The sequence below is a fragment of the Pseudophryne corroboree genome, chromosome 11 (assembly GCF_028390025.1).
Source record: "Pseudophryne corroboree isolate aPseCor3 chromosome 11, aPseCor3.hap2, whole genome shotgun sequence".
NCBI lineage: Eukaryota > Metazoa > Chordata > Amphibia > Anura > Myobatrachidae > Pseudophryne > Pseudophryne corroboree.
Genome location: NC_086454.1, coordinates 204546122 through 204568796, shown reverse-complemented (window position 1 = coordinate 204568796; position 22675 = coordinate 204546122). Strand labels below are relative to the sequence as shown.

The following is a 22675-nucleotide window of genomic DNA, read 5'->3' as shown; positions in this document are numbered from 1 at the left end:
TATTGAAAAGTGGGCAGATAACTTGTCATCTGAGATAGATACCCTGGACAGGGATAGCGTGCTTTTGACTCTGGGTCAAATCAGGGACACTGCAGCATATTTAACAGAAGCTGCAAGGGGTATTGGCCTTTTGGGATAAAGGGCCAATGCCATGGCAGTCTCGGCTAGGAGGGCATTGTGGATTCATCAACGGAATGCTGATGCTGACTCTAAGACGACTATGGAGTCTCTACTGTTTAACGGTAGTGTCGTTTGAGGACGACCTCACTGACCTGGTATCTACGGCTACCGCGGGTAAGTCATCATTTTTACCTAATGTCCCTGCACAACAAAAGAAAACTCCCCACTATCAGATGCAGTCCTTTCGGCCCAATAAATACAAAACAGGACGAGGGTCCTCCTTCCTTGCTGCGAGAGGAAGAGGAAAGGGAAAAAGGTCACAGGCTGTGGCAAGTTCCCAAGAACAGAAGTCCTCCCCGGCTTCTACCAAATCCACCGCATGACGATGGGGCTCCTCTGCGGGAGTCCGCACTGGTAGGGGCACGTCTCAAACTCTTCAGTCAGGTCTGGGTTCACTTGGCCCTGGATCCTTGGATATTAGAAATAGTAACCCAAGGGTACAAATTAGAGTTTCAAGACGTGCCCCCTCACCGATTTTTCAAATCGGCCTTGCCAGCTTCTCTTCCAGAAACGGAGGTAGTATGCGCTGCAATACTAAAGCTGTGTCAAAATCAAGTCATTGTTACGGTACCCCCGTCACAACAGGGGGAGGGCTTTTATTCGAGTCTGTTCGTGGTCCCGAAGCCGAATGGCTCAGTCAGGCCGATTCTGAACCTAAAATCCCTCAATTTCTTTCTAAAAAAATTCAAATTCAAGATGGAATCTCTGGAGGAGGGGAATTTTATGGTGTCGGTCGACATAAAGGATGCCTACTTGCACGTCCCCATATATCCTCCACATCAGGCTTACCTGAGGTTTGCTGTCAAGGATTGTCAATACCAATTTCAGATGTTGCCGTTTGGTCTGTCCACGGCTCCGAGGATTTTCACCAAGGTTATGACGGAAATGATGGTTCTCCTGCGCAAGCAGGGAATCACAATTATCCCGCACTTGGACGATCTCCTCATAAAGGAGAGATCCAAGGAGCAATTGCTGAAAAATGTTACGCTCTCCCTGACGATTCTGTAACAACATGGATGGCTCCTAAACTTGACAAAATCTCAGTTGGTTCCGACGATATGGCTGTCGTTCCTGGGTATGATTCTGGATACAGAATTACAGAGAGTTTTTCTTCCAGTGGAAAAGGCTCTGGAAATACAGAACATGGTAAAACAGATTCTGAAACCGGCAAGAGTGTCGATTCATCAATGCACTCGGTTGCTGGGGAAGATAGTAGCGGCCTACGAGGCCATTCAGTATGGCAGGTTCCATGCCAGGGTGTTTCAGTGGGACCTGTTGGACAAGTGGTCCGGATCTCACCTGCACATGCACCGGAAAATAATCCTATCTTCCAGGACCAGTATTTCCCTCCTGTGGTGGCTGCACAGTTCTCGCCTTCTGGAGGGACGCAGGTTCGGGATTCAGGATTGGATCCTGGTGACCACGGATGCAAGTCTCCGAGGCTGGGGAGCAGTCACACAAGGGAGAAATTTTCAGGCAAAATGGTCAAGCCAGGAAGCTTTTCTGCACATAAACATTCTGGAATTAAGGGCCATTTACAAAGGCCTTCGGCAAGCGGAACATCTTCTTTGCGGTCTGCCCGTCTTGATTCAATCAGATAACGTAACAGCAGTGGCGTACATAAACTGCCAGGGCGGAACAAAGAGCAGAGCGGTGATGGCCGAGGCCACGAAAGTTCTTCGCTGGGCGGAGAGATATGCAAGCGCTCTGTCAGCAGTCTTCATTCCAGGAGTGGACAACTGGGAAGCAGACTTCCTCAGCAGACACAATCTCCATCCAGGAGAGTGGAGTCTTCATCAAGAGGTCTTTGCAGAAGTGACAAGTCGTTGGGGAATTCCTCAAATAGACATGATGGCGTCCCACCTCAACAAGAAACTTCAGAGATATTGTTCCAGGTCGAGGGACCCTCAAGCAATAGCGGTGGACGACCTAGTGACACCGTGGGTGTTTCCGTCGGTCTACGTGTTCCCTCCACTTCCACTCATTTTCAAAGGTGATAAAGATCATAAGAAGAACAAAGGTTCAGGCGAAACTCATTGTTCCAGACTGGCCAATGAGGGCCTGGTATCCAGATCTTCAGGAGTTGCTCATAGAAGATCCCTGGCCTCCTCCTCTACAGGAGGACCTGTTACAACAAGGACCGTGCGTGTATCAAGACTTACTGCGGCTGCGTTTGCTCCATTTTTTACAAGCAGGTGTGGATGCGGGCCTAAAATTAGGCTCCATTAAAGTACAAATTTCGGCCTTATCAATCTTCTTTCAGAAAGTGGGAATGTACCAAACCTCCCAAGAATGAGAGGGAGAGCGCGGAGGCTCCTGCAGAACCAATTGACCAATTTTAAGGTGCTCAGAGGCCTAAGTATCGAACTTGTAGAACTTAGCGAACGTGTTCGACCCCGACCAAGTAGCTGCTTGGCAGAGTTGTAAGGCCGAGACACCCCGGGCAGCCACCCAGGAAGAATCCACCTTACGAGTAGATTGGGTCTTAACAGACCTATAACACTGCAAGCCTGCTGTAGAATACGCATGCTGAATAGTGAACCTGACCCAGCAAGAGATCGTCTGCTTAGAAGCAGGACACCCAATTTTGTTGGGATCATACAGGACAAACAGAGTCCGATTTTCTGTAACGAGCAGTCCTCCTCACATAGATCTTCAGAGCCCTTACAACATCTAAGGACTTTGATGAAATGGAGAACTCAGTCGCAACTGGCACCACAACAGGTTGGTTGATATGAAATGCATACACAACCTTCGGAAGAAACTGCTGACGTATCCGAAGCTCAGCACTGTCTTCATGGAAGATCAAGTATGGGCTTTTACACGACAAAGCCCCCAACTCCGACACATGTCTAGCAGAAGCTAAGGCCAACAAAGTTACAGCCTTCCACATGAGGAACTTGACCTCAACCTCCTGTAGAGGTTCAAACCAGTCCGACTGGAGGAACTGCACCAACACATTAAGATCCAAAGGTGCCATAGGCGGTAAAATAGGGAGGTTGGATGTGCAGAAGTCCCTTCAAAAAAGTCTGAACCTCAGGGAGGGCAGCCAATTGTTTCTGGAAGAAAATTTGATATGGACCTTTATGGATCCCAACCTCAGGCCCATATCCACACCTGTTTGCAGGAAGGAGAAAACGTCCCAGTTGAAACTCCACCGCAGGAAACTTCTTGGACTCACACCAAGATACATATATTTTCCAAATACAATGGTAATGTTTTCACGTTACTCCTTTCCTAGCCTGTACCTTGTTCGGAATGCCCTTCCAAGCTAGTATCTGGTGTACAACCTCCATGCCGTCAAACGTAGCCGTGGTAAGTCTTGATAGGCGAACGGCCCCTGCTGCAGCAGGTCCTCCCGAAGAGGAAGAGGACTCTGCTCTTCTAGCAGTAGATCCAGAAGATTCGCGTACCAAGCCCTTCTTGGCCATTCTGGAGCAATGGGGATTGCCTGAACTATTGTTCTCCTTATAAGTTTGAGAAATCTTGGAATGAGTGGAAGTGGAGGAAATGCGTACACCGACTGGAACACCCACAGAGTCACTAGGGCGTCCATCGCCACTGCTTGCGGGTCCCTAGACCTGGAACAACACCGCCGAAGCTTCTTGTTGAGATGAGAGGCCATCATATCGATTTGGGGTACGCCCCAAAGATCTGTTACCTCCTTGAACACCTTCGGATGGAGACCCCACTCCCCTGGATAGAGATCGTGTCTGCTGAGGAAGTCCGCTTCCCATTTGTCTACTCCTGGAATGAAGATTGCTGACAGCGCCAACGCATGTTTTTCTGCCCAGAGGATGATTTTCTCTGGTGCATGAGTAGATGGGATCCCGACCACTTGTCCAGGAGATCCAGTTGGAAAGACCGAGCATGAAACCTCTCGTACTGCAGAGCCTCGTAAGAGGCCACCATCTTCCCCAGAAGGCGAATGCACTGATGAACCGACACCCGGGTTGGCTTCAGGACATCCCGGACCATTGTTTGCATCACCAACGTTTTTCCTCTGGAAGAAACACCCTCTGCACTTCCGTGTCGAGGATCATTCCCAGAAAGGACAACCTCCTGGTTGGTTCCAAATGTGATTTTGGGAGAATCAGGATCCAACCATGTTCCCTGAGAAGCTGGGTCGTGAGAGCTATGGACCCTAACAGCTTCTCCCTGGACGATGCCTTTATCAGCAGATCGTCCAGATATGGAATTATGTCCACCCCCTGTCTGCGGAGGAGAACCATCATTTCCACCATCACCTTGGTGAATACCCTCGGTGCTGTGAAGAGGCCGAATGGCAGGGCCTGGAACTGAAAATGACAGTCCAACAGTGCGAATCGGAGATAAGCTTGATGTGGCAGCCAAATCAGAATGTGGAGGTACGCATCCTTGATATCCAGGGATACCAGGAATTCCCCCTCCTCCAGACCTGATATCACTACCCTTAGAGACTCCATTTTGAACTTGAACTCCCTCAGAAAGGGGTTGTGATTTTAAGTTCAGAATGGGCCTGACCAAACCATCCGGTTTCGGTACTACGAAAAGGTTAGAATAGTAACCTTTGTTTTGCATCTGGGGAGGAACTGGTACAATAACCTGTGCCTCCACCAACTTCTGGATGGCTCCCTGTAGGGTAGCCCTGTCTGCCGGCAAAGCTGGCAAGCCTAAATTGAAGAAACGGTGAGGAGGAAGACTTGAAATTCCAGCCGATACCCCTGGGACACAATATCTTGTACCCAGGGATCCAGGCCGGACGACACGCAGACGTGATTAAAATGTCTGAGTCTCGCCCGCACCGGCCCTACCACCATCACTGTTCGTGGGAACCCGCAGCAGCAGGTTTCTTGGATTTTGGTCGACCTCCTCTAAAGAAGGTGTTGGACGGTTTGACCTTTCTTGTTTTACCCGAAAGGAATGTGATGCAGCTGAAGAAAAAGGTTTCTTTGTAGCAGGTGCAGCTTAGGGAAGAAAAGGCGACTTACCACGATTCCCCAGAGAGCATGACCTGTGTAGGGTAGGGTCTCCACACCTCTCCTGGATTCCGCGTCGGCAGACCACTGGCGCAGCCGCATTCCTCGACGAGCTGAAACAGACATGGAAGATATTCCTGCAGCCATTGAGCCCAGGTCTTTCATGGATTCCACCATAAAACCTGCAGAATCCTGAATGTTATGTAAAAACAATTAAACGTCACTTTTATCCATTGTATCCAAATCCTCAAGTAACGTGCCTGACCACTTTACTATAGCTTTGGAAATCCATGCACAGGCAATAGTAGGACGTAGTATCGCCCATGAAGCCGTGTATATGGATTTGAGCGTAGTATCAATTTTGCGATCAGCCGGATCCTTTAAGGCGGTAGATTCTGGGACAGGTAAAACCACCTTTTTCTAGAGTCTGGATACAGACGCGTCCACTATGGGTGGGTTTTTCCATGTTTCCTATCCTCAGGGAAGAGGAAAGCAACCAGAACCCTTCTAGGGAGCTGGAATTTTTTCTCTGGGTTTTCCCATGCTTTTTCAAAAATAGCATTTAATTCTTTGGACACAGGGAAGGTTAGCGAGGCTTTCTTATTGTCAGTGAATTAAGACTCCTCAACCTGCTCAGGTGTTGTATCAGCAATGTTCAACACATCCCTGATAGCCTCTATCATTAACTGCACCCCTTTAGCAAGAGATGCGGCCCCCCTGAGCACATCCCCATCATCGTCTGCCGTGTCAGAATCGGTATCCGTGTCATCTTGCATAATCTGGGCTTCACATGACCAATGATTTAACTCTCTGCGGGTATAATGATCCATGATGGATACATGCAGAATAAATGATGGTCATATACTACATGAGAAATAATGTGCAAAGATGATTTACTCTAAGCACTGCAGCTATTAACGGGATCCGGTCTGAAGATCGACATTGTCTAGGTCGACAATGTTTAGGTCGACCACTATAGGTCGACAGTCACTAGGTCGACATGGATGGAAGGTCGACAGGGTTTCTAGGTCGACATGTGCTAGGTCGACAGGTCTAAAGGTCGACATGAGTTTTTCACTTTTTTTTTTTTTTTTTTTTTTTGGATTTTTTCATACTTAACGATCCACGTGGACTACGATTGGAACGGTAAAGTGTGCCGAGCGAAGCGGTAGCGGGGCGAAGGCACCATGCCCGAAGCATGGCGAGCGAAGCGAGCCATGCGAGGGGACGCGGTGCACTCATTTGGGATCCCGGTCACTCTACGAAGAAAACGACACCAAAAAAATAAAAAATCCTCATGTCGACCTTTAGACCTGTCGACCTAGCACATGTCGACCTAGAAACCCTGTCGACCTTCCGTCCATGTCGACCTAGTGACTGTCGACCTATAGTGGTCGACCTAGACACTGTCGATAAAACGAACCACACCCCTATTAACATCCGGCAATTCGTAGATTGTGATATTGTGATCACTCATGATTAATAATTTACTTTTACATTTTCGCGAGGCTATTTCACTCAAGTATTCATACTCCTCTAACTCAATTTAAATATTCACTTAATAAAAATGATTTTACCAGTAATATGTTACTATTTTATCCTTGAATTAGAGTGCTCTCAAAAAAGAGTCTACTTTTCCAATACTTCTTCGTTTGGTTTTTTTCGGTTGATAACTTTCTCACTCTAGGGAGCACCACTGAAAGCAACAAGTATTGGTACTAGGATTGATTATCCACTTACACATAGTTGCTATATTGAGAAGCAATTCAGTAATAATTCAGTTTTTCGGAGGTCACTATCTGCCCAAATATTGGACTTGTGCGGTTCCCATCACTTTTCTCTCCCAATAATCTGGGCAAAAGCACGTTTGTGGGAATATACAGCGGGGGGCCCTGATGTAACAGAACCAGACCAAACTGCCATAGAGTTCTGTAAAACCTGAGTTGCAGATTCATTCTGTGCAACCCTAGTAGAAATCTGAGAAATCATAGATTTGACAGAGGATAACCATTCAGGCTTCCTTGCTGGTGTCTGTGCTAAAACAGTGCAATCCTGATTACATTTGCAGTGATCGCAAAAAATGCGCTATAGCGTGTATTTTACCCGCTTTTGATGTCCGGGGACTCACTTATCTAAAATGGGAGGGTCCCCGAGGACGCGCTCTGCAGCAGCAAATACTCCGGGACTCGCATTTAGCAGAATAGCTGGACGCGCTCATCTGAATCTGTGATCGCGCCAGCCAGTCAGCGGCACGCATGAGGTGACTGGCTGTTTCCTCAACCAATCATCCCTGCAGCGTCTCCCACCAGTCCGCCCGCTTTAAATCCTCCTCCCCGCTGACCTGGGCTCCGCCGTCCAGCATATGAATCTGTGCTGCAGCGCTGACAGACAGGACCCGCTCATCTCCACCTCCTCCACACTGCGCGCTCCACCGCCAGCACCAAGAGATTGGCCCCACTCATCTCCACCACCTCCCCGCTGCACGCTCCAACGCCGCCAGCACCAAGAGACTGGCCACGCTCACCAGGCACAGCGCCCTCCGCCGCAACGGTGAGTACCACTCCGCATCTGCCCCTGTGCCCAGGCTGCAGCAGGTGGATGGTCTTGCTGAAGGTTTCCTGTGGAGTGAGGGTGAGGGTAGGGGGGGGGGGGAGAGAGAGTTGGTTACTGCAATGTGCCTCAGTGCTCTACCTGGTGCAATGTGCCTCGGATGCTCTACCTGGTGAAATGTGCCTCGGATGCTCTACCTGGTGAAATGTGCCTCGGGGCTCTACCTGGTGCAATGTGCCTCGGATGCTCTACCTGGTGCAATGTGCCTCGGTGCTCTACCTGGTGCAATGTGCCTCGGTGCTCTACCTGGTGCAATGTGTATAACGTGCTCTACCGGGTGCATTGTGTATAACGTGCTCTACCGGGTGCATTGTGTATAACGTGCTCTTCCGGGTGCATTGTGTGTAACGTGCTCTACCGGGTGCATTGTGTATAACGTGCTCTACCGGGCGCAATGACAACACATGGGATCGGGAACTTATCCTGGATAACATGCGTCACTGCATGATCACGGGTACATTTTCGGCCGATAAAAATGGCCTCTAAGGGTTATCGCGATTTAAATCGCAATATTAGGCTGTTTTTATAGGCTGAAAGTGGATTGTAAGTAATTGGATACCCCCCTATATCTCACAATTTCAACAACAAACATATTTCCATTTTACATTAACAAAACAATTTTTACCCTGTATTAACATTTGAAAGACATGACTTACTCTTTGGTTCACGTTTCATTGGTGAACCCTCCAATTTTTTGATTTCTTCTTTCTCTGGAGTACAGCTGGCTTTCCTCTTTAAAGAACCTCTAGCAGAAGAGCAGCTTGCTGGTTTCATTGAAGGTTTAGGGGTAGACTTTTGATTTCCATCTTTGAAAGTAACCAATAATTATACAATAAATAAAGATGACAAAACTATTTCTTTATTAGTAAAAATGTTACTTTAGTGTCAGATAATGCAAACATTGATGACTGCAAAAAAAAAAAAAAAGAAAAAAAAAAAGAAAATGTTAATAGTACAAAACACATAATGAGATATTTATACTAAGGGGCCTATTGATCACCACTAAATGGCCCGTTATACATGCGTTAATGCTAGTTTCTGCTTATTTTAAATAATAGGCCATTCATCATTCGGGGTCCGATAGGACCACCTGATATTCGGCAAACTGCGTAAACTTAACATTTTTGGAAAACGAGTATAAAGATAGTGGTATCCTGCGCTCTCCTTCTATGGATACAGGTTGTGGCAGCAAAATTGCAAATGAGGCTAAACCCACGCACCTCACAAGAAATATACAATGATAGCAATAAGGTTTTGCAACTGCGCCTGTTAAATTATACAACTTGGCAATGTATGGTAATATACCTGTTTTATTTACTTATCACCAAATATCTTAGGGTAACGCTATAAGCGTGTTGTTGTAAATCACAATGCGATAACCTATAAGTATAACAAAGGAAAGATAAAAATATAAAAAAGGAAAAAGAAGAAAAAGGAGGAAAAGGGGAAGAAAAATGATAAAAAATTATAATATTACAAAGATAATGCTCCCAATAGAAACAGATATTAGGAAAAAACAGGGAGGGTATAACGAATCATAAGTCTGTGTATACACAAATAATCACAAACAAGTGTATAAGTTAAGTCCAGGTGTTGTGCTGGAAAGGAGCGTGGCATCCCACCTCCTTACTCATGCACTTTGGTGTTAGCAAAATGTCTATATCTGTATTAATCCACACAGTCTTGGTTAGGTATGTGCTCCAAATAGATTAATCCTTCTGTAAAATAGAGTCTGTTGCAAGTATGATGCAAAGAAATGTCCTTATTTAGAATCTTTACTCCGGCAGCGTTTAGATGAAAGGGGTACCCCAGGTGGGTAAACGGGTGGAAATTCAGAGGGATCGGTAATAATTAGCTCCGGACTGGCCGCTGTCTAACCTCCGTCTGGTGTAGTGGAAAGCGCCCGTTGCTACAGACGCCGTCCACCGACCAGATCAACGGGAAGCGGACCTGTCTCTGTGGAGGAAAGTGATACTAACTTCAAGACCCGAAACGGGACTCTCCGACGTGTCCTTCCCCCTTTACAGAGCTGTTACCTGTGTCTCCTGTGATGATTTCCCAGCGTCCGTCTCCACTCGGCTTCACCTTGCGTCCTCCGGCTCCTGGTGCTGAATCTTCTTCCTGGTTGTCGGGACTTGCGGTCACGTGACTCCGGGCTCCATTCTGTGCGCCTCCGGGATCACTTGCACGCCAGAAAAGCTGGGCTGTGTGGAATAGCTGGCACAGACTGTCAGGTTGAGCTTTGAATCTGTTAAACACTGGTATGGTCTGTGTTGCTCCTACGCGTATCGACCCATGTGGGTCTTCGTCAGGGAGTCCTTGGTAGCCATGTTTACTAAAGGCTATTTAAGCCCATAAACTCATTACCTCATCAAAGGAGGTGGGTGTGTCCAAAATGTTCCTCAACTCCAACAGAAATTGATGGTATATTGGTGTGAAAAAATAATAAAATTAAATTAAATTAAATAAAGTAAAATAGGATAACAATAAATAATAATAGAGGTAGAATCCAGCAGAATAAATTGGAATGAAATGACTAAAGGTGAGTATAACATATAACATGTAACATGTAAGTTACAGCCGTGAACTTCCTAGACATAACCATCTTTATAGAAAACTCAACCATACAAACCGAAACCTATCAGAAAGACGTAGACGTGAACAGTTATATTTTAAGTACTAGTGGGCATCATCAGAATTGGCTGCGGAACATCCCATTAGGGCAATTCAAGAGGGTTAGGAGGAACTGCACCAAATTAGAAGATTTTCAAACACAAGCCGCAGGAATGAAACAGTTCATAGAGAAAGGTTACAAAGAAGAAACACTTGAGCAAGACCTAGACACAGCCATGAACCTAGAAAGGAATACTCTTCTCACATACAAAAACAAAGAAGAACAGACCGATAAATTCAAGACAGTTTTTCTGACACAGTATAGCACTAATAATAGGCAATTATAGAAGATACTCTACAAACATTGGCACATCCTCTTGGAGGATGATATCTTGGCAGACACACTTCCGTACAGACCCAAAGTGGTCTATAGTAGAGCTCCTGATCTTAAATCGAAATTATCACACAATCATCTGAAGCAGACAGAATTGACACAAAGCACTTTAACAGGGCAGAAACTGAGCAAAGGTTTTTTCTTTGTGGAACATGCGCCTATTACAAGGCACATAAGTTTAGCACTAAAAGGGTAACCAGTTTTGAATCAAGAAAAACGGGGGAGAAATTCGCCATAGAAGAACACATTTCCTGCCAAAGTAAAGGGGTAATTTACCACATAGAATGTCCGTGTCACCTACAGTATGTAGGAAGGACAATCAGACCTCTAAAAACCAGAATTTCTGAACACATGAGAAATGTGAGAAAGGGATTGGAGACACACAACCTATCCAATCCCTTCAAAGAGACACATGGGAGTAACCCTGCGGGTATGAAGATCCTAGGAATCAAACAAGTATCACCCAATTGAAGAGGGGGTGACTTCACAAAACTAATTAATAAAGAGGAGTTGAAATGGATATATACACTAAATACTCTCAAACCATATGGCCTGAATGCAGATAACGAAGTGAGGGCAGTGATAATGAGTTAATTATCTTATAACCCAATCAGTTACGAAAAGTTACTATCCCTGTTTTTAGCCTCAGTCCCTAGACTGTCTCACCCCCATTCATAAGTATATCTGATTGACTCTCTGCTCACATTCAGCCTCATGATATCACTCACACTAGCGTATGTTTGTATGCATCACAGTCTTTTGACATGCCCATTTATCCATGGACTGCCTGAAGCTCATAGTTATCCTTTCCTGATTAGACGTATCAATTAAATATTTATATATTTTTTTGTATTTCTAATCTCAATTCCGAATTCATATTTCCACCTGAAATTGTCTTTATTTATACATCCAATTCCGTTTATTCTATGTTTAATTAATTTAATTATTTTAACTCTTTATATTCATTTTTATTCTTCCTATACTCATTTTTTATTTATATATTTTTTCTGTATTTACACTATATGGTCCTCTTATTAGTTTATGATCATGTTATACTCACCTTTAGTCATTTCATTCCAATTTATTCTGCTGGATTCTAATCTCTATTATAATCTACTGTTATCCTATTTTACTTTATTTCATTTTATTTTACTTTATTATTTTTTCACACCAATATACCATCAATTTCTGTTGGAGTTGAGGAACATTTTGGACACACCCACCTCCTTTGATGAGGTAAAGAGTTTATGGGCTTAAATAGCCTTTAGTAAACATGGCTACCAAGGACTCCCTGACGAAGACCAACATGGGTCGATACGCGTAGGAGCAACACAGACCATACCAGTGATTAACCGATTCAAAGCTCAACCTAACAGTCTGTACCAGCTATTCCACACAGCCCAGCTTTTCTGGCGTGCAAGTGATCCCGGAGGCGCACAGAAAGGAGAACGGAGCCCGGAGTCACATGACTGCAAGTCCCGACAACCAGGAAGAAGATTCAGCACCAGGAGCCAGAGGACACAAGGTGGAGACGGACGCTGGGAAATCATCACAGGAGACATAGGTAACAGCTCTGTAAAGGGGGAAGGACACGGTGGAGAGTCCCGTTTCGGGTCTTGAAGTTAGTGTCACTTTCCCCCACAGAGACAGGTCCGCTTCCCGTCGATCTGGTCGGTGGACGCGTCTGTAGCAACGGGCGCTTTCCACTACACCAGACGGAGGTTAGACAGCGGCCAGTCCGGAGCTAATTATTACCGATCCCTCTGAATTTCCACCCGTTCACCCACCAGGGGTACCCCTTTCATCTAAACCAGAGGTTCTCAAACTCGGTCCCTGGGGGCCCACACAGTGCATGTTTTGCAGGTCTCCTCACAGAATCGCAAGTGAAATAATTAGCTCCACCTGTGGACCTTTTAAAATGTGTCAGTGAGTAAATAAGAATTTACTCACCGGTAATTCTATTTCTCGTAGTCCGTAGTGGATGCTGGGAACTCCGTAAGGACCATGGGGAATAGCGGCTCCGCAGGAGTCTGGGCACAACTAAAAGAAAGCTTTTAGACTACCTGGTGTGCACTGGCTCCTCCCACTATGACCCTCCTCCAAGCCTCAGTTAGGATACTGTGCCCGGAAGAGCTGACACAATAAGGAAGGATTTTGAATCCCGGGTAAGACTCATACCAGCCACACCAATCACACCGTATAACTCGTGACACCATAACCAGTTAACAGTATGAAATTTAACTGAGCCTCTCAACAGATGGCTCATAACAATAACCCTTTTGTGAACAACAACTATGTACAAGTATTGCAGACAATCCGCACTTGGGACGGGCGCCCAGCATCCACTACGGACTACGAGAAATAGAATTACCGGTGAGTAAATTCTTATTTTCTCTGACGTCCTAGTGGATGCTGGAAACTCCGTAAGGACCATGGGGATTATACCAAAGCTCCCAAACGGGCGGGAGAGTGCGGATGACTCTGCAGCACCGAATGAGAGAACTCAAGGTCCTCCTCAGCCAGGGTATCAAATTTGTAGAATTTTGCAAACGTGTTTGCCCCTGACCAAGTAGCAGCTCGGCAAAGTTGTAAAGCCGAGACCCCTCGGGCAGCCGCCCAAGATGAGCCCACCTTCCTTGTAGAATGAGCTTTTACTGATTTAGGATGCGGCAGTCCAGCCGCAGAATGCGCCAGCTGAATTGTGCTACAAATCCAGCGAGCAATAGTCTGCTTAGAAGCAGGAGCACCCAGTTTGTTGGGTGCATACAGGATAAATAGCGAGTCAGTTTTCCTGACTCCAGCCGTCCTGGAAACATAAATTTTCAAGGCCCTGACTACGTCCAGTAACTTGGAATCCTCCAAGTCGCTAGTAGCCGCAGGCACTACAATAGGTTGGTTCAAGTGAAAAGCAGATACCACCTTAGGGAGAAACTGGGGACGAGTCCTCAATTCTGCTCTATCCATATGGAAAATCAGATAAGGACTTTTAAATGACAAAGCCGCCAATTCTGATACACGCCTGGCCGAAGCCAAGGCCAATAACATGACCACTTTCCACGTGAGATATTTTAGATCCACGGTCTTTAGTGGCTCAAACCAATGTGATTTTAGGAAATTCAACACCACGTTGAGATCCCAGGGTGCCACTGGAGGCACAAAGGGGGGCTGAATATGCAGCACTTCTTTTACAAATGTCTGAACTTCTGGTAGTGAAGCTAGTTCTTTTTGGAAAAAAAAATCGACAGAGCCAATATCTGTACCTTAATGGAGCCTAATTTTAGGCCCATAGTCACTCCTGCCTGTAGGAAGTGCAGAAATCGACCCAGCTGAAATTCCTCTGTTGGGGCCTTATTGGCCTCACACCAAGCAACATATTTCCGCCATATGCGGTGATAATGTTTTACCGTTACATCTTTCCTGGCTTTAATCAGCGTAGGAATGACACCCTCCGGAATGCCCTTTTCCTTTAGGATCCGGCGTTCAACCGCCATGCCGTCAAACGCAGCCGCGGTAAGTCTTGGAACAGACAGGGCCCCTGCTGCAACAGGTCCTGTCTGAGCGGCAGAGGCCATGGGTCCTCTGAGATCATCTCTTGAAGTTCCGGGTACCAAGCTCTTCTTGGCCAATCCGGAACCACGAGTATTGTCCTTACTCCTCGTTTTCTTATTATTCTCAGTACCTTTGGTATGAGAGGAAGAGGAGGGAACACATAAACTGACTGGTACACCCACGGTGTCACTAGAGCGTCCACCGCTATCGCCTGAGGGTCCCTTGACCTGGCGCAATATCTCTCCAGTTTTTTGTTTAGGCGGGACGCCATCATGTCCACCTGTGGCCGTTCCCAACGATTTACAATCAGTGTGAAGACTTCTGGATGAAGTCCCCACTCTCCCGGGTGGAGGTCGTGCCTGCTGAGGAAGTCTGCTTCCCAGTTGTCCACTCCCGGAATGAACAGTGCTAACACGTGATTTTCCGCCCATCGGAGAATCCTTGTGGCTTCTGCCATTGCCGTCCTGCTTCTTGTGCCGCCCTGTCGGTTTACATGGGCGACCGCCGTGATGTTGTCTGACTGGATCAGTACCGGCTGGTTTTGAAGCAGGGGTTTTGCCTGACTTAGGGCATTGTAAATGGCCCTTAGTTCTAGAATATTTATGTGCAAGGAAGTCTCCTGACTCGACCATAGTCCTTGGAAGTTTCTTCCCTGTGTGACTGCCCCCCAGCCTCGAAGGCTGGCATCCGTGGTCACCAGGACCCAGTCCTGTATGCCGAATCTGCGGCCCTCTAGGAGATGAGCACTCTGCAGCCACCACAGCAGAGACACCCTGGTTCTTGGAGACAGGGTTATTAGCCGATGCATCTGAAGATGCGATCCGGACCATTGGTCCAACAGGTCCCACTGAAAGATTCTGGCATGGAACCTGCCGAAAGGAATTGCTTCGTAAGAAGCCACCATCTGTCCCAGGACTCGCGTGCAGTGATGCACCGACACCTGTTTTGGTTTCAGGAGGTCTCTGACTAGAGATGACAGCTCCTGGGCTTTCTCCTCCGGGAGAAACACTTTTTTCTGGACTGTGTCCAAAATCATTCCCAGGAACAGTAGACGTGTCGTCGGAACCAGCTGTGACTTTGGAATATTCAGAATCCAACCGTGCTGGTGTAGCACCTCCTGAGATAGTGCTACTCCTACCAACAACTGCTCCCTGGATCTCGCCTTTATTAGGAGATCGTCCAAGTACGGGATAATTAAAACTCCCTTTTTTCGAAGGAGTATCATCATTTCCGCCATTACCTTGGTAAACACCCTCGGTGCCGTGGACAGTCCAAACGGCAGCGTCTGGAATTGGTAATGGCAATTTTGTACCGCAAATCTGAGGTACTCCTGGTGAGGATGATAAATGGGGACATGCAGGTAAGCATCCTTGATGTCCAGGGATACCATGTAATCCCCCTCGTCCAGGCTTGCAATAACCGCCCTGAGCGATTCCATCTTGAACTTGAACTTTTTTATGTAAGTGTTCAAGGATTTCAAATTTAAAATGGGTCTCACCGAACCGTCCGGTTTCGGTACCACAAACAGTGTGGAATAGTAACCCCGTCCTTGTTGAAGTAGGGGCACCTTGACTATCACCTGCTGGGAATACAGCTTGTGAATTGCCTCTAGCACAGCCTCCCTGCCTGAGGGAGTCGTTGGCAAGGCAGATTTGAGGAAACGGCGGGGGGAAGACGCCTCGAATTCCAGTTTGTACCCCTGAGATACTACTTGCAAGATCCAGGGATCCACCTGTGAGCGAGCCCACTGATCGCTGAACTTTTTGAGGCGGCCCCCCACCGTACCTGGCTCCGCCTGTGGAGCCCCACCGTCATGCGGCGGACTTGGAAGAAGCGGGGGAGGATTTTTGCTCCTGGGAACCTGCTGTTTGTTGCAGCCTTTTTCCCCTACCTCTGCCTCTGGACAGAAAGGACCCGCCTTTTCCTCGCCTGTTTCTCTGGGTCCGAAAGGACTGTACTTGATAAAACGGCGCTTTTTTAGGCTGTGAGGGAACCTGGGGTAAAAATGCTGATTTCCCAGCTGTCGCTGTGGAAACTAGGTCTGAGAGACCATCCCCGAATAACTCCTCACCCTTATAAGGCAAAACTTCCATGTGCCTTTTGGAATCTGCATCCCCTGTCCACTGCCGAGTCCATAAGCCTCTCCTAGCAGAAATGGACAATGCACTTATTTTAGATGCCAGCCGGCAGATCTCCCTCTGTGCATCTCTCATGTATAAGACTGAGTCTTTTATATGCTCTATGGTTAGGAGAATAGTGTCCCTGTCTAGGGTGTCAATATTTTCTGACAGGGAATCTGACCATGCAGCGGCAGCACTGCACATCCATGCTGACGCAATAGCTGGTCTAAGTATAATGCCTGAGTATATACAGACTTCAGGATCGCCTCCTGCTTTCTATCCGCAGGCTCCTTTAGGGCGGCCGTATCCGGAGACGGAAGTGCCACCTTTTTAGACAAACGTGTGAGCGCTTTATCCACCCTAGGAGGTGTTTCCCAACGTGCCCTATCCTCTGGCGGGAAAGGGAACGCCATTAGTAATTTTTTAGGGATTACCAATCTTTTATCGGGGAAAGCCCACGCTTCTTCACACACTTCATTTAATTCTTCAGGTGGGGGAAAAACTACGGGTAGTTTTTTCTCCCCAAACATAATACCCTTTTTAGTGGTACCTGGGTTTATATCCGAAATGTGTAATACCTCCTTCATTGCCTCAATCATGCAACGAATGGCCCTAGTGGACATTAGATTTGACTCATCGTCGTCGACACTGGTATCAGTATCCGTGTCGACATCTGCGTCTGCCATCTGAGGTAGCGGGCGTTTTAGAGCCCCTGATGGCCTTTGAGACACCTGGGCAGGCACGAGCTGAGAAGCCGGCTGTCCCGCATTTGGCATGTCGTCAAATTTTTTGTGTAAGGAGTCGACACTTGCACGTAATTCCTTCCATAAAACCATCCACTCAGGTGTCTGCCCCGCAGGGGGTGACATCACTTCTGTGGGCATCTGCTCCGCCTCCACATAATTTTCCTCATCAAACATGTCGACACAGCCGTACCGACACACCGCACACACACCGGGAATGCTCTAATAGAGGACAGGACCCCACAGAAGCCCTTTGGGGAGACAGAGAGAGAGTATGCCAGCACACACCAGAGCGCTATATAATGCAGGGACTAACTGAATTATGTCCCCTATAGCTGCTATAATATTTACTGCGCCTAAATTTAGTGCCCCCCCTCTCTTTTTTACCCTTTTCTGTAGTGTAGACTGCAGGGGAGAGCCAGGGAGCTTCCTTCCAGTGGAACTGTGAGGGAGAAATGGCGCCAGTGTGCTGAGAGAGATAGATCCGCCCCTTTTTCGCGGACTTTTCTCCCGCTTTTTTAAGGATTCTGGCAGGGGTAATTATCACATATATAGCCTCTGGGGCTATATATTGTGATTGTTTTGCCAGCCAAGGTGTTTTTATTGCTGCTCAGGGCGCCCCCCCCAGCGCCCTGCACCCTCAGTGACCGGAGTGTGAAGTGTGTATGAGGAGCAATGGCGCACAGCTGCAGTGCTGTGCGCTACCTTGGTGAAGACAGACGTCTTCATGCCGCCGATTTTCCGGACTTCTTCTTGCTTCTGGCTCTGTAAGGGGGACGGCGGCGCGGCTCCGGGACCGAACACCAAGGCCAGTTCCATGCGGTCGATCCCTCTGGAGCTAATGGTGTCCAGTAGCCTAAGAAGCTTAAGCTAGCTGCAAGCAGGTAGGTTCGCTTCTTCTCCCCTTAGTCCCTCGTTGCAGTGAGCCTGTTGCCAGCAGGTCTCACTGTAAAATAAAAAACCTAAATTATACTTTCTTTCTAAGAGCTCAGGAGAGCCCCTAGTGTGCATCCAGCTCGGCCGGGCACAAAAATCTAACTGAGGCTTGGAGGAGGGTCATAGTGGGAGGAGCCAGTGCACACCAGGTAGTCTAAAAGCTTTCTTTTAGTTGTGCCCAGACTCCTGCGGAGCCGCTATTCCCCATGGTCCTTACGGAGTTCCCAGCATCCACTAGGACGTCAGAGAAATTAATACACCTGTGCACCTGCTGGGTTACCTGCAAAACATGCACTGTGTGGGCCCCCGAGGACCGAGTTTGAGAACCTCTGATCTAAACGCTACCGGAGTAAAGATTCTTAATAAGGACATTTCTTTGCATCATACTTGCAATAGACTCTATTTTACAGAAGGATTAAGTTATTTGGAGCACATACCTAACCAAGACTGTGTGGATTAATACAGATATAGACATTTTGCTAACACCAAAGTGCGTGAGTAAGGAGGTGGGACGCCACGCTCCTTTCCAGCACAACACCTGGACTTAACTTATACACTTGTTTGTGATTATTTGTGTATACACAGACTTATGATTCGTTATACCCTCCCTGTTTTTTCCTAATATCTGTTTCTATTGGGAGCATTATCTTTGTAATATTATAATTTTTTATCATTTTTCTTCCCCTTTTCTTCCTTTTTCTTCTTTTTCCTTTTTTCTATTTCTATTCTTTCTTTTGTTATACTTATAGGTTATCGCATTGTGATTTACAACAACACGCTTATAGCGTTACCCTAAGATATTTGGTGATAAGTAAATAAAACAGGTATATTACCATACATTGCCAAGTTGTATAATTTAACAGGTGCAGTTGCAAAACCTTATTGCTATCATTTTAACATTTTTGGAGTTTGCCTGTGAGAACAAACACCATCTGCAGATGCCGCTTGTTCTCTGAGCCCTGCTCCTTTCTAAGGGAAGGAGTTCCAGGGATGCAAAGAGGGATCTGCCACCTCAAAGTGGCTCTGCGCATGCATGACCTCAGGTCATACATGCACAGAAGCCAGTGATGGGAATGGTAAGTACTGAACTCTTGCTTTTCGGAGCAGCTGTTCCTGCTACGGAACAATGCTGAATTGCTCTGGTGATAAGTATCCTTAATGATGAAAGCTCACACAAATAACCTGATTGCTAGAAGATTCAGGGTTTTTCAAGTGTAACAAAAAGGAGATTTATGGTAAGTACGTAACATTGTTAAATCTCTTTCTGCGAGGTACACTGGGTTCCACAGGGATAACATCGGGGTGTAGAGTTGGATCTTGATCCAAGGCACCAACAGGCTAAAAGCTTTGACTGTTCCCAAGATGTTTAGCGCCGCCTCCTCTATAACCCCGCCTCCGTGCACAGGAGCTCAGTTTTGTTAACCAGTCCAATGCAGTAGCAGGTAAAAGAGACGACAACTGTTAGTAGCTACATACACCACACTCTCACGACAGGAGAAGGTATCAGCGGCAAATGCCATACAAACCCAAAGAAGCTAAGTGCGTCAGGGTGGGCGCCCTGTGGAACCCAGTGTACCTCGCAGAAAGAGATTTAACAACGGTAAGTTCTTACCATAAATCTCCTTTTCTGCAGCGGGGCACACCGGGTTCCACAGGAATAACATCAGGGATGTCCTAAAGCAGTTCCTCATGGGAGGGGATGCACTGTAGCGGAGCGGGCACAAGAACCCGGCGTCCAAAGGAGGCATCCTGGGAGGTGGAAGTATCGAAGGCATAGAACCTTATGAACGTGTTCACTGAGGACCACGTAGCCGCCTTGCACAACCGTTCAAGGGTCGCACCACGGCCGGCCGCCCAAGAAGGTCCAACCTACCAAGTACAATGGGCTTTGATGGTAGCAGGAGCTGGAAGATAGCTTGTGCTATCACCATTCTAATCCATCTGGCCAGGGTCTGCTTATTCGCTGGCCAGCCACGTTTGTGAAAACCAAAAAGTACAAAGAGAGAATCAGACTTCCTAATGGAGAATGTCCTCTTCGCATAGAAATGGAGAACGAGGAGGTCTGGGTATTGCGGAAGTAGAAGAGGACGCTCTAACGAGAGACCCTGTAGGTCTGAGAACAAATGCCCTCTGGGCCACGCTGGAGCGATCAAAAGTAGGATTCCTCCTTCTTGCTTGAACTTCCTCATCATCCTGGGCAGAAGATGACACCGGAGGGAACACGTAAGGCAGCCGAAAGCTCCATGGAATTGCCAGTGCATCCACGAATGATGCTTGAGGATCCCTGGTCCTTGTTCCGAAGACCGGAACCTTGTGATTGTGTCGAGACGCCATCAGGTCCACATTTGGTAGGCCCCACTTGTCCACTAGGAGTTAGAATACTTCTGGATGGAGGCTCCACTCTCCGGCGTGTACGTCCTGATGACTGAGGAAGTCCGCTTCCCAGTTGAGGACCCCCAAAAAGAACACTGCGGATATGGCTGGCAGATGGCGTTCCGCCCACTGAAGAATCCTTGATACTTCCATCATTGCCATGCGGCTTTGAGTGCAGTCTTGATTTATGTACGCCACCGTGGTGGCGTAGTCAGACTGTACTTGAACAGGCCTGTTCTGTTTTAGATGCTGGGCCAGGTTCAGAGCATTGAACACCGCCCGCAATTGCAGAATGTTTATCGGGAGGAGAGACTCCTCCCTGGTCCACCGACCCTGAAGACAGTGTTGCTCCAACACCGTGCCCCAACCTCGCAGACTAGCATCCGTCGTCAGAAAGACCCAGTTGGAGATCCAGAAGGGACGACCCCTGCTCAATCGACGGGCCTGTAGCCACCAGCTCAGAGACAGACGAACCTCCGGAGACAAGGAGATCATGTGAGACCTGATCCGGTGAGGCAGGCCGTCCCACTTGGCAAGAATCAGCTTCCGCAGAGGGCGGGAATGAAATTGAGCATACTCTACCATGTCGAAAGCCAACACCATGAGGCCTAGTACTTGCATCGCCGAGTGTATCGACACTCGCGGGTGAGAGAGGGAGCGATGAATTCTGTCCTGAAGGGTTCAGGACCTTCTCCTGAGACAAGAACAACCGTTGGTTGCCAGTGTCCAACAATGCCCCCAGGAGCATCATGCTCTGAGCAGGGACCAGGGAAGATTTCTTCCAGTTGATGAGCCACCCGTGGGCTTGCAGAAACTGGACCGTCAGATCCAGATGACGGAGAATTTCAGGGGGAATTCGCCAGGATCAGCAAGTCGTCCAGATACGGTACGAACCTGGCGGCGGAGTAGGGCCGTCATTACCGCCATGATCTTTGTGAATACTCGCGGAGCCATGGTCAATCCAAAAGGTAAAGCCCGAAATTGATAAAGGAGGTTGCCAATAGCAAACCGCAAGTATTGCTTATGCGAAATGGCAATAGGAATATGGAGGTAAGCATCCTGTATGTCCAGGGAGACCATATAGTCCCCAGGTTCCAAAGCCAGAACAATAGAGTGAAGAGTTTCCATACGAAACTTGGAGACCCTCACAAATTTGTTCAAGGACTGGAGGTTGAGAATGGGCAGGGAGGAACCATTCGGTTTCGGGACTAGAAACAGCGGTGAATTGTACCCCTTGCCTCTCTGAGCCAGAGGCACCGGCACTACCACTCCCGTGTTCAGGAGGAACTGTACCACCAAATAAAGAGTTTTTGCCTTCACCTGATCCGAAGGGACGTTTGTCAGGCAAAATTTATATGGGGGACGATTCTTGAAGGATATGGCGTATCTGTGAGTGACGACTTCCCTTACCCAGGCATCGGAAGTGGTCTTCAATCCTACCTTGGTAAACCCTAGAAGTCGTCCTCCCAACCTGGGATTCCCCAGGGGGAGGCCCGTCCCGTCATTCAGCAGGCTTGTCTGATTTGGAAGCAGGCTGACGGGCAGCCCAGGCACGTTTAGGTTTGGGCTAAGTGGTTTTATAAGTGCAAGCCTGTTTTGAGTACACCTGACCCTTTGCTTTACCTGGAGGTCGAGAGGAACGAAAGGAAGTACTCAAACTTCGGCACCGAAGGAGCAGTACTAGGTAGAACCGCAGTCTTAGCTGAAGCTAAGTCAGCAACAATCTTAAGATTTTCAGCAAAAAGGATGTTCAAATCCACAGACCAGGACCGTAACCAGAGAATCCGGCGAGCCAGAATGGACGTAGTAGAAGCCTTGGCCGCCAGAACACCGGCATCAGAAGCCGCCTCCTTAATGTAATGAGAGGCTGTGACAATATACGAAAGACATTGTCTAGCATTATCAGAAAAATTGGACGGAAGCTCTGCTTCCACCTCCTGAGCCCATGCTTCAATAGCTTCTGCAGCCCAAGTAGCCGCAATAGTGGGCCGATGCACAGCTCCTGAAAGGGTATAAATAGCTTTCAAGCAACCCTCCACACGCTTATCCATCAGTTCTTTCAGAGAGGTGACGGTAGTTGCAGGCAGAGCAGAGGACACCACCAGCCGAACGACTAGCGTGAGAAAGCATCTTTTTGTGAGGTGTGAATTTCTTTCCTGGATTTTCCAGGATTCCTGATGTATGTCAACTAAATGGTCA

At 47.5% G+C, this 22675-nt stretch overlaps 1 protein-coding gene across 4 annotated transcripts in view; it reads right to left on the bottom strand.

The window, feature by feature from the left end:
• The window catches only part of VRK3 (VRK serine/threonine kinase 3), a 751237-nt gene that overhangs the window by 585661 nt on the left and 142901 nt on the right, over positions 1 to 22675 (bottom strand). For 3 of the 4 annotated variants that reach the window (XM_063945241.1, XM_063945242.1, XM_063945240.1), the window contains one exon: positions 8405 to 8554. The exons of the other annotated variant lie outside the window; for it this stretch is intronic. In XM_063945241.1, coding sequence (XP_063801311.1) covers positions 8405 to 8554 — 150 coding nt within the window. The remainder of the gene's footprint in view (positions 1 to 8404; positions 8555 to 22675) is intronic. 4 annotated transcript variants of the gene reach the window in all.